The 15,718-nt window shown below is 41.8% G+C and overlaps 1 protein-coding gene across 5 annotated transcripts in view; it reads left to right on the top strand.

Moving 5' to 3' along the window:
• Positions 1-2,324: 2,324 nt before the first annotated feature.
• DLEC1 (DLEC1, cilia and flagella associated protein) overlaps positions 2,325-15,718 on the top strand; it is a 43,881-nt gene continuing 30,487 nt past the window's right edge. For 3 of the 5 annotated variants that reach the window (XM_027660560.1, XM_027660559.1, XM_027660556.1), the window contains exons 1-14: positions 2,337-2,690; positions 3,935-4,075; positions 5,878-6,034; positions 6,512-6,622; positions 7,711-7,871; positions 8,138-8,352; positions 8,586-8,667; positions 9,009-9,096; positions 9,890-10,063; positions 10,795-10,931; positions 11,816-11,908; positions 12,156-12,246; positions 13,206-13,368; positions 15,417-15,609. In XM_027660560.1, coding sequence (XP_027516361.1) covers positions 2,370-2,690; positions 3,935-4,075; positions 5,878-6,034; positions 6,512-6,622; positions 7,711-7,871; positions 8,138-8,352; positions 8,586-8,667; positions 9,009-9,096; positions 9,890-10,063; positions 10,795-10,931; positions 11,816-11,908; positions 12,156-12,246; positions 13,206-13,368; positions 15,417-15,609 — 2,127 coding nt within the window. In that variant the 5' untranslated portion in view covers positions 2,337-2,369. Of the gene's footprint in view, positions 2,691-3,934; positions 4,076-5,877; positions 6,035-6,511; positions 6,623-7,710; positions 7,872-8,137; positions 8,353-8,585; positions 8,668-9,008; positions 9,097-9,889; positions 10,064-10,794; positions 10,932-11,815; positions 11,909-12,155; positions 12,247-13,205; positions 13,369-15,416; positions 15,610-15,718 lie in introns of all 5 variants that reach the window. The other 2 variants (XM_027660562.1, XM_027660561.1) reach the window with 2 other exon arrangements.

Raw genomic sequence — 15,718 nt, 5'->3', positions numbered from 1 at the left:
CACATCTGGCTATTTTATATACAAAAATATTCTGTTAGTGTCAGTCGTATATGTAGGATAAAGTTTCTGTTTGGATTGGGTTTTTTTCCCATTTCCTATACTCATGAGTCTCTCTTCAGCCTTTGGAACTTAAATATCTTATACTGGTGATAAAGAAGATGATATATATGCAAATTGTTCTTCATATTTATATGGAAATGTGTGTGTATATATATATATATGAATTAAACAGCTTTACACAAAGAACAGTGGCGTTTAATTTTCAAGTCTATCTGAGTAAATGATAATGGCATAAAAATGGAAATGTAAGGAAAATTACACCAGTGTCATATGGGAAATAATTGTGTATTGCTCTGGCCCAGTGTTTAAGCCCTCCCTTCTGATCCTGCAGTTGGCTGCTGGGCAGATGGATCTCACCTGCACTTCCAGATTTCATGGACTGTAGTTTGAAAAAGAAAATCAAGCTTCTAAACTGAGATGGATGTGCTTGGCAAGTTACTGAAAGACAGTAAAGATGAAAGCACAGAAAGTTTTTTCCACTGTCAGTTTTCACGTGCATCTATATATTATTTTAAACAAAAACATCTGCTTTACTGTCACCATTTTAAAGGCTGGAAAAGAATTCTTTTTTAAAATGCTGGCATTTATTAATATTCCAGTTAGCAGACATATGTTATAATTGACTGTAATGCCCCATGATGAGGAAAGTTGGAATTCTGATATGGAAATGTGTTAAAATGTGGATGCTCCAGCCCAATTTTAAAGGCAAGGACACATCTATGAGCCTGCACAGAAAAAAAGCTGTTTAAGAGCACAAGTTTGATGAGGGGCAGCTGAGGGAGTTGTTTAGCCTGGAGAAAAGGAGGTGCACAGTGGACCTTCTTGCTCTCTTACAACTGCCTTAAAGGAGGGTGTAGCCAGGTGGGGTTCGATCTCTTCTCCCAGAAAGAAGTGACAGGACCAGAGGAAATGGCCTTGAGTTGTGCCAGGAGAGATTTAGGTTGAATATTAGGAAAAATTTCTTAGCTGAAAGGGTTGTCAAGCATAGGAATAGGCTGCCCAGGGAAGTGGTGGAGTCACCATCCCTGGAAGTGTTCAAAACATGTGATGCGACCCTTGGGGACATGGTTTAGTGGTGAACATGGCAGTGCTGGGTTAATGGTTGGACTCAATCATCCTTTGAGGTCTTTTCCAAGTGAATCAGTGATTCTATGCATCTATGAAAGTTGTGAACCTTTTCTGTTTGAAAACACGGCTACCTGGCCTTACCCATGTCAGACATCTGTGATTTGTCTGCCTTAGCCTTTGAAATGGGATATTGCAGATTTGTCAGCCTTGGCCAAGCTTCCCTTTTTTTTACAGGGAAACTAAAAACACACAGTGCCTCTGGGTCTAATTTGGAATCTTATTCCAAACGCAGACTCTGGGGAGCTCTAAAGCTGGTGACACCCTGTAGTCTCAAGCCCTCATGCCTACCAACACCAGTTGAATTTCAACCACCCCCACGGCTGCTGTGGGGTTTGCAGCCCCAGCCTTTGGCTTATCTGATGGTGGAACAACACCTGTTGGTTAATTATAATTAATTTTGTAATTTTTTTCTTTTTCCATGAGGGCTGTTACATTGCCAACCTCCACTTCCAATCCCTGCAAACCCCGATGGAGCCCGATGATCCTGATAGTGATGGAGAAGCACCGGGGGCCACAGTCTGGTTCCTTCAATCTGAGCAAAAAGAGTGGAAGAGGCAAGGGAGGAAAAAGAAAGAAAGAAAGAAAAAAAAAAGGCAGCAGGACAAGGAGAAAATCTACACCAGGATGGTTTCTATGGCAAATATCACCTGTTTCAGCGGAGCCGGCGGCTGTTGTTAGCAACCAGCATACACAGCCAGGGCGCCGCAGGCAGAGCGGGAAGATGGATGGGTTTGGGGCCGATGATGAATATTCCCATCTCCCAGCTCGGCTCCAGCGGCAGGGATGAGCCCATGCTCCTCGTAATGCGTGAGGGGAAACAGAAGAGGATTTGGCTTCTTCCCTCAGCTCCAACCCACCATCTGCACAGCGGCAGAGGGGCGAGGCGGCCCCCCCACTCCCCAAAAAGCACAAATCCCCTCCCCAGCTTTCAAGCCAACATTTTATTTCGTTTCTTATTAAGGCTCCTTGTCCTTAAAAGTTCACTAAAAAGTACATGCCAGGGGGGTAGAGAAGTCTGGGGGTGCCGCCCTCAGCCCCCAGAGCGCCGGCGGGGGTGTGAGGGGCGATGGCGCCCGGGGAGGGGAAGGGGGGCGGCCGCCATTACCCCGCCCGGCCGTGCCCTGCCCGCACCGTCACTGGGCAACGGCCGCGGCGGGACCTGAGGAGAGGACGGGCTGGCCATGGCTGAGGGGAGCCCCAGGCCCGGTTCAGAAGACATGGCTGAGGGGAGCCCCAGCCCCGGCTCAGAGGACATGGCTGAGGGGAGCCCCAGCCCCGGCTCAGAGGACATGGCTGAGGGGAGCCCCTGCCCCGGCTCAGAGGACATGGCTGAGGGGAGCCCCAGCCCCGGCTCACAGGATTCCAGCGCCGAGCTGTCCATGGCTGAGGGGAGCCCAAGCCTCGGCTTAGAGGACATGGCTGAAGGGAGCCCCAGCCCCGGCTCGCAGGATTCCGGTGCTGGGTTGTCCGTGGCTATGGGGAGCCCCAAGCCCAGCTCGCAGGTAACGCAGCACGGGCACACACGCCCTCCCAGATAGCATCACACCCGCGCACACAGACCCTGCAAACAGCCTCACACACACATGTGCACACACAAACACACACAGACCCCCCTGTGCACGCACACACACACTCCTGCAGTGTGCACGCACAGACTGCAAACATCCTCACACACACAAACGTGCATGCACAGACCCCATTGCAAACAGCCTCACACGCACAAACCTTCACTGCACACACAGCCCCTGCAAACAGCCTCACTCCCCACCACACACACACACCTGTGCTCCCACAAACACACACAGGCCCCCCTGAGCACACACACACTGCTGCTCACACAGACCCCACTGCAGCCTCACATGCACAGACACACCGACACAGACTTCTACTCTACACACAGACCCTGCACACAGCCTCACAGATACACACACCTGCACACACAGACGCCCCTGCACTCAGCCACACACACACAGACCTCCCTACAAACAACCTCACACACAAACAAACACACACCCCCATTCACCCAGTCTCACACAGACCCCTCTGCAAACATCCTCACACAAACACACACACTTGCACACACAGACCCCTCTGCAATCAGTCTCACACTCACAGACACACACACACAGCCTTACACAGACACACACACCCCTACACACAGACCCTTCTGCAGCCGCACAGACACACAGAGAGACCCCTCTGCAAACATCCTCACACACAAACACACATTTACACACACAAACACACACAGACCCTTCTGCAGCTGCACAGACACACACAGAGACCCCTCTGCAAACATCCTCACACCCGCACACCCCTGCACACACCCTGGGACACACAGGCACACACCCAGCACGAGGACTGACACATAGACACACACATATGTCCACTGCACCATGCTCTGTCTCCCTCACACACACATCCCCACTCACACAGCCCCACACAGCCCCATCCCTGCACAAACCATGACACACACATGCTCTGTGCTCACAGAGCCCTGTGTCCATCACCGTCATCTCCAGGTACAACCAGGACACACCGTGTCTCTGTCTGCACTGCCTTGTGTGCACAACCCCCCTTCACCTCAGTGTTCACATGCACACACATTTCCACTTACCTTTCCCAGCCCTTTCCCCCCACTTTTCCTCCTCCATTTGCTAATTCCAGACATTAGCACGTGCCCAGGGATCTCTTCCCATCCTGTCTAAGGCTTTAAGCTCTAAACATCCTCATTTTCTCTCCCCAGGACATCTCCCACGTGCTGGCTAGAGCCTTTGGGGACCTGTACACCAGAGATGTTTTTGGGGTGGACATGGACACAACTGGGATTGAGTCACAAGAAGGAGACAGTGTTGATCATGAGGGCTTCACAGATGAGCTGGAGCAGGTACAAGTCCAAACCAAGTCAGAGTTTGGAATTCTTTAATCGCTACTTTGTAATTTCTATATCCTCTGTAAAATAAAATAAAAAGGCAGATGCTGATGTTAAAAATGACATTTTAGTGGAAATTCACTTGAGAACAGTTTCACACAGAACCTTTCCTATAAATTAATATTCACGTGATCCTTCATGATATTCTTGTCTCTGGACAGCTTTTCAGACACAGTACAAACAGTAAAACCAGTAAAACCAGTAAAACCAATAGCCCTTTAAATGCCTATTGAACTGGTTGACAACTTCTCCCTGTACCTGCTGATCAGTGTCCCAGACTTCCCATCTTGTCATCCCTCCAGTAGCTGTTGTCAGAGTATGAAAGTAGGGGCTGTTGCTGGATGATTTGAGCAAGAGATATTTTTTTCCATTTTCTGTCATCATACCCTCATGAAGGCTATCAGAGATGAAAAATCTAAAGTTTTGTATTTCTTCTGAGTAATTTAATAGTATATCAGTGGACACAGTACATTTTGAGTAATATATATGAGTACTTCTGCAATGGACTGCTTGGATAGGATTAATTTCAACTTGACAGTACACCACTGTATTATGTATGTTACTGCTGGACTGGTCACTCAATGCTCTCTCCATCATCAGAAAATAAGATTTTAAAAAAACCAAGCAGGTACTTTTAGGGCACAGTCCACCTGATCCATTTTAGGTGTCAACTTTGGCATGGAGTGGAACTGTTTGCTGGATTCCATTGACAGCAGAGGGATCCCAGAATGGGCAGGAGAGGAGGAAGCATCTTATTTGAGCTGAGATATGTCCTGTCTTTTCTATTAAAAAACCCCCTACCAAATAGGATTATGTAATGGAAATAATCACTGGAAATCATTTAATTCTGAAAGTTTTCAAGGTCTGGCTGGATGGGACTCGGAGCAGCCTGGTCTAGTGGAAGGTGTCCCTACCCATGGCAGAGGTTTGGAATGAGATGATCTTTAAGGTCCCATCCAACCCAAACCATTCTGTGATTCTGTGAGTCTGTGATGTAATTCTGTTAAATGAGCCAAGAGGTTAAACCCTGTTAGATCAAAGTTGTAAAGCCTTGTTACATCTCAGTTAGGCTGCAGGTGCTCTTGAGATGAATGTCTATCAGTTTGTCTTGCTGGTGGTCTTGTGAGTCTCTGAGCCTTTGCTGAATTCTCCCTTTAACTTACATTAGTACCTATTTGAGGCAGGATTTTTCTTTTTAAGTTGTGCTTGTTAAAGCACTTGCCAAGCTGGATAGAGTGATCCAAAATACATCAGGAGGAGTGTAGTATCATTGTTGGGATATTCTTGAGTTTTAGAAACCTTCCTAGTAACTAGAAAAGAATCACAGAATCATAAAATCACAGACTGGTTTGGGATCTTAAAGATCATTTTGTTCCAACCCCTCTGCCATGGACAGGGACACCTCCAACTAGACCAGGTGGCTCCAAGCCCCGTCCAACCTGACCTTTACATTCACTAGGACTGTCCATTTTAATTTAATTCCTACACTTACAGGCAAAATACAGTGCAGCAGCTACTGTCCCACAGAAAGTAAAATATATTTCTCTTGTCCTGGGAGCATGTCCTCAACTTCCACACATTTTTCTTGGTCAGTGCTTCTGACCCAGATAGGAATGACAGTGTTTTAGCAGGCCAGTTTATGCTTGTAAAGTGATGGTGTTTTACCAAACTATCTCTGTTTACCTCTCAAAAGACAGATAGAAAACATTTAACTGTAACAGCTCAAACTTCTCTGTGTTCACCCACGCCCATGGCAGCTCCTTGCTGAGTATAAGAGCCGACTGTCAGAAGCTGACAAAGCAGAGAAGAAGATCATTCAAGCCCAGATCCAAGCAAAAGCTGAAGAGGAAAGGATCCTAAACCAGATGAAGGCAGAGGCAGGGGAAGATTTCCACAAAATGGGACTTCCACCAGGTGAGGATTCTGGAATGTCTCTCCCCAGTACATGCTTAGGGTACCTGGAAACCAACCTGGGGTTGGCTTTACATTAACAGAGCAACTCTGAAGGATTTTGTGCAGAGATTCAAGTGGAGTAATGTTTGTCTGACACTGAGAAACTAAACAACCAGGTCGTTTGCAAGGTATTTACCACCCAAATAGTATAAGCATACACACCTTGGTGTATTGCAGCAGCAAACAGAGATTAAATGCTTCTCCAGTGGGTGCTTAACTGGGTTTGAACTGAAATTAGAATCATTGAGATGCATTGGGATTAAAATACCAAACTATTTGTCTATCCAAAAATACTACCTGACAGGGATGAACAACATTATAAACATATAATGTTATATAAAAACAACATTACTTTGGACAGATCAAGGTAGTGCATCTTAAGGGACTAATATTTTGCTTTTTTTAATTGACTATTGATTGTTTGCTTTACTGTTGCAGTGGCATCCTCTTTTAGGCGGATTTTGGATAATGAACTTCTCAGAAAAAATAATTTAATCTGCCCTGATGATTACATCACTGAGAAATTGCCTCTTACTAAAGCACCAAAAGGTAACTTTTAAAGCAGGAAGAAATTTAGACTTTTTAGAACACTGTATAATTGAAGCATTGGAGGATGCAGCAGACCTGAGTATATTTTTATTTTTTTATATATATTTTTTTTGTTTCTGCCAAAGCAGAAGGGACTCCAGTAATTTAAGCATACAATTCCACTGAAGGCTCATTCTCAAAATATAATTGATAAATTCAAAATTATTGAGTATAAATGTGCTTAAATATGATATTTAATGGTGGTTGCAGATTTGTTTACAGTTCTTTCCATCTGACACAAAAACTATATTAATGAGTGTCCTGCCTCTATCCGATTTCATTAGCACAAAGCTGCAACTACATCTTGTATACAGAGAAGGAAAGTGGTTACATTAAAGTAAAAGCTATTTTCAGTGAAATAAAATTGTATTCTTTATTTTGGGTTTAAAATTTTCCAGTTCTGGAAATATATCAGTTTTGTTTGCTAATCAAGATCAGTAAGATCAGTAAGAAAAATCTTTTGGACAATGTCAGGATTTCTTTACTTCTTTTATTCATGTGAGCGAAAGGTTTTAGTATCATCTGATCAAAACAAACATTTCTGAGTTATCAGCTGAATCAGAAATTCCAAGATTTGGTGTCCTTTTTTTTCCACTGTAATTCCAAACAAAGCTAAAAATCTCACATCCCAGAGTTTCCTCTGAGGTGTCAATTTTGTTGTCCAGCTGTAGGAACGTGGGACTAGATGGTGCATCCTATTTTTGTCAGTTTTCTGACTGTCATAAGTCCATCACATAGATCTTTTTGTAAACTGAACAGGGCTTTCTAAGTCCCACTCACTTGTAAGGTTAACACAACTTTCTGGGAGTAATTTAACTTTCTTCATATATAGCTTGTTTAATTAGTATTTCTAAAAGCTTTCTTATTAAAGCACTAAGCTTTTCATGTGCAAAATAAATTATAACTGTAAATTAAATTCTAGAAGATTTAAAGTGTATTTTTACCATCAACAAGACTTAAAATAAATTCATACACCTATGCTTAGACCAAGTGCTTATCATTCATGTTTTTCTCTTGTAGAATTAATTTTTTTTTTATTTGAACTACAGGAAAATCAGAACCTGGATACTTGAAAGAGACATTTATTTGTAAGCAGCGTGTCCCTTTTCCACTGGATCACGTTGTGTACTTGTCTCCTAGCGGGACAAGTGTGTCTTCAACTCTGCCCTCAACTCCAGATTCCACCCACTATGCTACAAAAATAAGTAAGGTACATTTTACAGGTGTGTTTGCTGTAGTCTGTCAGAACTGTGAGGCTTGTTGCTGTTCCTGTAACAAAGGGTGAATATCAATCCATTGTTTGTTTGGCTCCAATACTTAATCTATTTATCTGATAAAAAAAAATGAGAAATACTTTATTTATATATTAATTTTTATTGCTGCATAGCTTTAATTAGACATGTACAAATCACCTTTTTCATCATCCTCAAAATTGCCATGTTTAATTTTGCACCATGATCTCTTTGTTTTTCAAAGAAAACTAAAACCTCACGGAAACCAACCTGGAAAGAGAGTAAGTTCCAAGCAGAGGGAGTAAGTGAGGACCTGACCAGACTTGAGAAAGGGCAGAATTACTTGAAGAACCCACGCTTTTTCCCACTAAATACTCTTCATGGAGGCAAATCCCTGGTCATTTCTCAAGAAAAAGTGGACCAAATCATAGCCACAAGAAAAGCAGAAGATGCCAAAGGGTAAGCATGACCTACAGTCTGGATCCTGAGCTCGAGCACACACAGCTCCACTAGAGAATTACTGTGGATTTGCACACAGATATTTTGAGCTAAATGTTTTATACAGTCTCTTAGGAAACTATGTCTGTATGACATTTTGGTTTTGCCAAAGGATACATTTTGCAATTTCTCATTTTATCAGTGCTTAGAGAATGAGGCAGTAAGAGAATGTCTCCTTTTTTTTTATCTTTCAGTGATACGTCATTTGTTCCCGTGTTTCTTGCCAATCCACCTACTGTTCTGTTTTCCTATGATGAAGTTGGGCTGGCCTATGAGGTGAGAACTTCTTTGTAGAGAGTTAATTCTACCACTGAGAAGTATTACCTATCTGAATCTACATATTTCACCTAATCTTTTGGCTTTCTGAATTTTAACAAAAGTCAGAGTTTCTTCCTGATATTGAATTTATGACCCTTTAACTTCCATGCCACTGACACAAACCAGTGAAAACTAAATGCACCCTTTTCAGTCTCTGTTTTGTTTTGTTAGTATCTGATTCAACCTTTATTGAATAAACTGAGATTTTTTTGAGTTAGTTGTGATGATGAAGTAGTTACTCCTACCTAATGAGTGAGGATAAATACAATGGAGCATTTTTATTTTCTTTTTAAATGAAGGTGACCATAGAGCTACAGAACATCACTTCAACAAGTCAGTATATGAGACTTATCCCCCCCTCTACTTCAGCATTTTTCATTTTGCCAGGTAAGGGTTCTTTTTCTGCTTATAAGATGTTAGCACATAAAAAAATCTGATTTATCTGCTTGAACAAAGATTTTTCACAGATGCTCTGTTTGGTTCTGTTTTCCATAGTGCTCAGTTCTTTAGGAACTGAAGACTGACTTATGATATTCCCATGCAAGTCACAAGCAGATTCAAATGGTCTAATGAGGAATTCAAGAACACTAAATTAAAGTGTTTGATGTTAGATTAAAATGTATCCATGGAATACCTACATGGAGTCTTATCCAAAGTTCATCTAGGAACAGACTTAGTTTCCACTGAAAAAAAATTAGTGGGAGAGGGCAAGAAATAACACACTTCAGTTGTAGCAGGGAAGAATAGGTTAGAGGAAAGTTAAGAAAAATATCTTTCCTACAATAGGATAGCCAGGCACTGGGATAGATTGCCTAAGGAGGTATTAGATGAGAGGTATCCCAGGAATTGGAGGAATATTTAGAAGAAGTTAGATGCCTCCATGTAAGGCATTTTTGTCTTGTGGCAAAGGAAAACTGTGTTATGTCTCCATGTTTCTCCTCGTTATGAGAAGCATATTTCAGGCAAAAAACATCTTGAGTTCTGTGGAGGACGTGCACGTCCCCAGATTGCACTGCCAGGCCTCTTGTGCTCATTCTTTTTTATCAGCTGGACTTAGGCAATAGGTGGGGGAAGTTTACAGGCACCTTTCCAGAGGGAGATGTGGTTGTAAATACAAGTGCCAACTTCGGGAGGTTTTAATTTTTTTTAATTCCTTGCTTTTTTCCCCCCCCCCCCCAAGGAAAATTCCCAGGAAAGGGAGGAATGATTGCTCCTGGGATGGCATGCCAGTATACAGTCCAATTTGTTCCTGAATATCTGGGAGATTATGAAGATCATATATTAGTGGAAACTCAATCATCAGAACCTCTTCTGGTCCCAATCCAAGCTAAAGTATCACTTCCAGTATTAACATGTCAGTATTGTCCGAATCTTAAATTTTTCTAAAGGTGGGGTTTTTTTATTTGACTGTCTTCAATTTTGTGTCACAAAAACAAATGGGGAAAAAATTGGCAGTGCAGTTTCTGCATTTTGATATCTATCTCATTTTCACTCATCATAGATTTATTACTTATTAAAATGCAATCCTGTCAATTTTTTCCTCAATTATTCATTAAGCTCTTTTCTTTTCACGCTATTAGAGAAGTGAGTAGGAGCCACTCTTCTGGGTTTGTGTAATTACCACTACAACTGTAATTACTAGTCCTAAATATTATGGAATCATGACTTAATGATAACTATTTGATGCTATTAATTAATATTCATGGAATGTGATGTTAATTATATATGGATATGACATACCTGCACCTCTCAGATATCTGACCTCAACTGTACCAACCAGGATTACTTTTGAAAAAAATTTGCTTTGATTTTTTTTTAAATTCACCTTACCTGTTATACTGAGCTTTTTAAAAAATCACCTTACTTTTTATCATTCAATGATCTTTAAATAGGAAGCACCATTAAAATGTAAAGTGAATGTAGAAATGTACACTTCACACTGTTCAACTTTCAAATGGAAAGAATTTGAGGGGGTATAGGATTGCAAAACCTGGCATATTCACATGCTGTAATGTCTGTAAACAGTTCTTTAATCAGCAGCCTTCACTACCTCTGGAGCCTGATTTTCTGTGTTATTTGTTGCAGTGCCTCACATTATAGATTGTGGTCCCTGCCTCGTTGGAGGAATAAAAGCAACATCAATTCTGTGCAGAAATGAGGGTGTTAGGACTGGGAAGTTCTCTATAATGCCAAGGAAAGCCTGGCCACCTCCTAATCCTGGGGTGAGTGATTAGAAGGGAAACAGTGGACACAGTGTGGTACAAGTGCCCTGGTGTGAAGGCATTTTGAGCTAGTCATGGTATGTTAGCACAGAAGTCATAAGGCCTTGCTGGAGACATTTGTATTGTGCCATTTCTTCAGGCATTCACATTTATCCTCAAGACCAATCTCCCTGGATGTCTGTACCCTCTACTCTGGCTTGCCTCTGGGAGAAGTTTTCTTGCTCAGGGGTGAGGTAAACTGAGGCATAGATTAGGGAAAGGAAAAGTGGCTTGAACTTTAACCTTACCCTTGAAGCAAATAGAATTGCAATCAGTTCTAGCACTACTTGAGCTCATTTCTTGCCCCTCCCCACCAAAGATATCCCTTACTGACCTTGCTGCACCTGTAGACAGCAGTTCAGTCCTGCTCTGTCTTTAGCTTCTCATCACAAACCAGGGTGTAGGTGAAAGGGACAAAGAAGATAAGATGTGACAGGCAGATTGGCATTTTTGGTGCTGGAGAAAGGGCTGAATGGGCCAGGTTGTCCCTCCTGCAACTTTACAGCTCCAACTCAAAGTGACATAAGCATGGAGGAACAGACAGAGCCCCTGTGCTCAGGCAGAGCTGCTCTGCTGTGAACATGAAGATTAGGGCTTCTGATGCTGCCATTTGTGTTTGGAGACAGAACCTTCCCCTCAACTTTCATCAAGGTCATTATAAAGCATAAAGCATTTTTTTTCTAATTAAACCATGTACAAAAGCCACTTTCTTTTGAGGTGCATGAAAAAAAAATATGGTAAGAGGTTAAACAGTGATGTAATACACTGCCTGTTTTAGGTAACCTTGTATTTTAAAAGCAACAATCTGATCAATTTAATTTATTATTTTTTTTTAAACACCTTAGGCTATTGCCACTGTTGATTTTGTGACACAAGATCCTTTTGGGATCCAGCCTGCTGTTTTTGAGCTGATTCCAGGGCAGAGTGAAACAGTAGAGGTTAGTACTAAGTGCTACAGAAAGCTTTTATACTTTACCAAACACATTAGCAAGCAAGATCATTTTAGATGATCTTGGCTGGACCTTGCAAATTTGGGGTTGTGTGAGCAAAAAATGACACTGACTGTTTCTTGCAAATGTAAGATTTAATTACTAATCAGTAAAACTGTCCTTTAGTGAACACTTATTGCATTGCTTCCTCAAGAGAATCAGTTACAGACGTTGCTATTTCCCTTCTTTCTTTCAGGTCCTGTTTTTCCCTTCTTTGCCAGAGGCCTCCCAGCAAACATACACCCTTTTGTGTGACAATTGTCCAGTCAATGATGTTACAGTTACAGGTTTGTTTCTGGCACCTTTCAGAGCTCACATTTGTAACTCTGTAGATACTCAGATAATGTGAGTGGTGGTTGATGGCTTGAAGTGCTGGTAACATTTTATGTCAGTGGATTAATACTGTATCCCCTGATGGTGTTAAATGCTAAGCATTTTTTTATTATTGTTATTACTGTTCCTTTCTGAGTGCAGGAAATACATGGGTTTCAGAAAGCACTGAGCTTTTAACCCAATGTAGTGAAAAATCCAACGTAAAATGTCACCAAGTAGCAGAAAAAAAAAACACAACACATTTACCGGGTGCAATTAATTTCTTTTACTTTTCTATCTGTAAGATAATATGGCAAACTATAAAACATCAGCTGCAACAGGGCAGAAATGAAGAAAATTTGGGGCACATCTTGTTTGAGGGTATTCAGGAGAGATAAGCAGTCTTTGGATTAGCTAATGAAACCAGTTGAAATTCTTGTAAACGTTAGTGTTTGTTCTGTAATGTAACTGTGAGTGCTATAACAGGAAGCTTGACTTGTAGTCTGCTGAATCACTTTATCACAGGTATTTCCTTTGGATATAGCTCTGGTAAAGTCTTGGATATAGACTTTTTAATAGTGCATTTGCTGCTTATTTTAATTTTAATGTACTGCTCAAATCATCTGGGAGCCACACTGTCAGCCAGGTGAACACCGTGCTCACTTCAGTGAAACAATGCTGGTGTAAGTGAGCTGAGGTCGTGGCCCTAAAATCCAAGTCTGTTAAACTTATGAAGAGAAAGCCTGTGTTGATACATGTTGATAAACAAAGAACATCAGGAAAACATTGTACAATTAACACATTGGAGTTCTGAAACTTGAGGGAACACCAGATATAATCAGTAACGGCCGCGACTGGCATTTGCTGTCCATGAGTGATGTGAACTGTGCTAATGGGCAGATAGTGAACAGTAGCACTGAAATATTTCTTCAAGGGGTTGGAGAGCTGATTGCTCTGGACCTTCTGTTCGTCACGGGTGGAGAAAGCAAACCTGAGCTGGGTGAAGTTACTGATGTGACAGCAAAACATCTCATCCGGTTCGACCGCCAAAACCCACACACCAGCGAGGAGAAGAGCTTGGTTATAAGGAATTCCACGTATGTAGCAACTATTACAGTCATGCTCTGCAGTCTGGACATACTGGATCTCATTTGGGAGACTGTATTGGAGAAACTTTCGTGCACTTGATAAACTTGGGGCAGCAGCTTTCATAGAATCATAGAATCGATTGGGTTGGAAAAGACCTCCAAGATCATCGAGTCCAACCCTTGGTCCAAATCCAGTCCATTTACTAGATCATGGCACTCAGTGCCACGTCCAATCTGCGTTTAAAAATCTCCAGGGATGGTGAATCCACCACCTCTCTGGGCAGCCCATTCCAATGCCTGATTACTCTCTCTGTAAAGAATTTTCTCCTGATATCCAACTTAAATTTCCCCTGGCAGAGCTTAAGCCCGTGCCCCCTTGTCCTATTGCTGAGTGCCTGAGAGAAGAGACCAACCCCCACCTGGCCAGAACTTCCTTTCAGGTAGTTACAGACGGTGATGAGGTCACCTCTGAGCCTCCTCTGCTTCCTTTTGCTCCAGTTCTTCGGTAATTAAGGTTCAAGGATACTCTTGTAAGAGTGGGAACGCTGTGCATAAATCAGACATTGTGGCAGCCTTTAGCCAAGGTCAATATATTTGCTTCAGTAGAAATAAATCTACAATTCCAAAAGATTCATAAATATGGATGGTTGCAGGAAATATTTACAGGGTGATCCAGGTGAGATTTATCTAATGCTACATGTCTACTATATATTCTTGTGCTATAAGGACTCTTTTCCTTTCATAGTGCAGGGAAATAGATACTTTCAAGGGTGCAATTCTGACTGTAGATGTCTCCCATAAAACAAGTCATAATACATCCTGGACTCCACTTGATCTCCACTAATTAATATGGGAGCCCTATGTAATCAATTTGTATTAAAACTCTCAGATGCTTCCTCCTGTTGAGTCCTAGCAGATTGAAATATAAACTCAATTTGAAGTCAAGGAATATGTCCCTGTGGATAATAATTACATCCTACTGAACATAGTGGCATCCTGATTTTGATCAAAATTAACAGAAGTGCACTCTTGCATGATGGCAGCAGTTAGAGGTTGCAGACATCAAAGCAGTGAGTAGGTCAGTGCTGGGTTTAGGTACATTAATGTAAATTGCTACTTGCTACAGTGAATATCTGACAGTTTGTTTTGTGGCCTGGAAATTACAGGTGCATAATGCCAGAACAGGCTGGTGTTTGGGTAAATAAAGTGTGATTTGGTGAACTGGGCACTGTAAACTGACAAAGGCTGTGACTGTGCCAATTTCCACATCTTCTCTGTGCTATAATCCCAACAGCAGTCCCTGCACATCTGGTGTCAGCATTTGTGTAAAACAAAGCAGGCCAGGCTGAGAGCAAACTCCACAGAAGCAGGAAAGAGAAACATTTCTTCTGCTATAGAAAGTGATACAAGAAATTGTAAATGTCCAGATTTGTCAGTGATACTTTCAGATTCCAGGGTCCTTCCCCTTCTTAGTAAGGCAAAGTTTTTGAGGTCAGCATGTCAAGGTTTTCAAACCCATGAAGACATTCCATGGAATACACTTCTGCTGAAGCAACCCAGTTAAGCAACCTTTTCTGGATTGCAAACAGTATGGCAGAGCCACGGCTATAATTTTATCTAAAGCCATTGTGTTTGTTGACATGTTAAAGACCACATCTTGCACTTGGATTAAGTTCAGAATCTGATGTAGATCATCAGCAGTGATCCAAGGCAAACATACTGGATCAGCCCTGTTCATCTCAGATCCTTGTAGGGTTTCCTAAAAGCTGGATTATATGACAAGTCAAGTAAGGCAAGAAAGTGTTAGCATATCTTAAACATTTATATAATTTACTTTCATATATTAGCATGTTCTTCATACAGTTTATATGTTCTGACTCTATGCTGTCTCATCAGCTTTGTAGCTCACAAAGACTGGTAAGTGAAACCCCTGTAATTTGTAAAGAGATGAATTTCCTACCTGGAAAAAATCTCTGGAAATTTTCTCCCAACATTTTGCTCAAAAATAACTGATTTGTTGACCATAGCTTTTTTGTTGTTTATTGACCTCTTTGCAGCCCTGTAGAACTTCCCTTCTTCTGGCAGATAAGAAAGCCTAATCTGAAACCATTAATACCAGAAGGAACTGCAGACTTTACGAAGGTCGAAGACAATCAAGACACAGAGTCAGCCTTCTCCCTAAATCCTGAGCAGGGAGTTTTGCTTCCCTGTGCAGATCATGAGTTTATCCTCACTTACACTCCACAGGAGGTATGGCTCATGATTCCTTCCTATCTACAAACTCCAGCTGTGTATTTTTATGCAAGTCATAAAATCCTTGCTGTGCAACTTTTCTAAATTAAATTTAATTAGCTGGTAC

This window comes from Corapipo altera, unplaced genomic scaffold (genome assembly GCF_003945725.1).
Source record: "Corapipo altera isolate COAL_440 unplaced genomic scaffold, ASM394572v1 126, whole genome shotgun sequence".
Taxonomy (NCBI): Eukaryota; Metazoa; Chordata; class Aves; order Passeriformes; family Pipridae; genus Corapipo; species Corapipo altera.
Note: the sequence above shows the minus strand (reverse complement) of the source record. Positions and strands in the feature narration are given on the sequence as shown.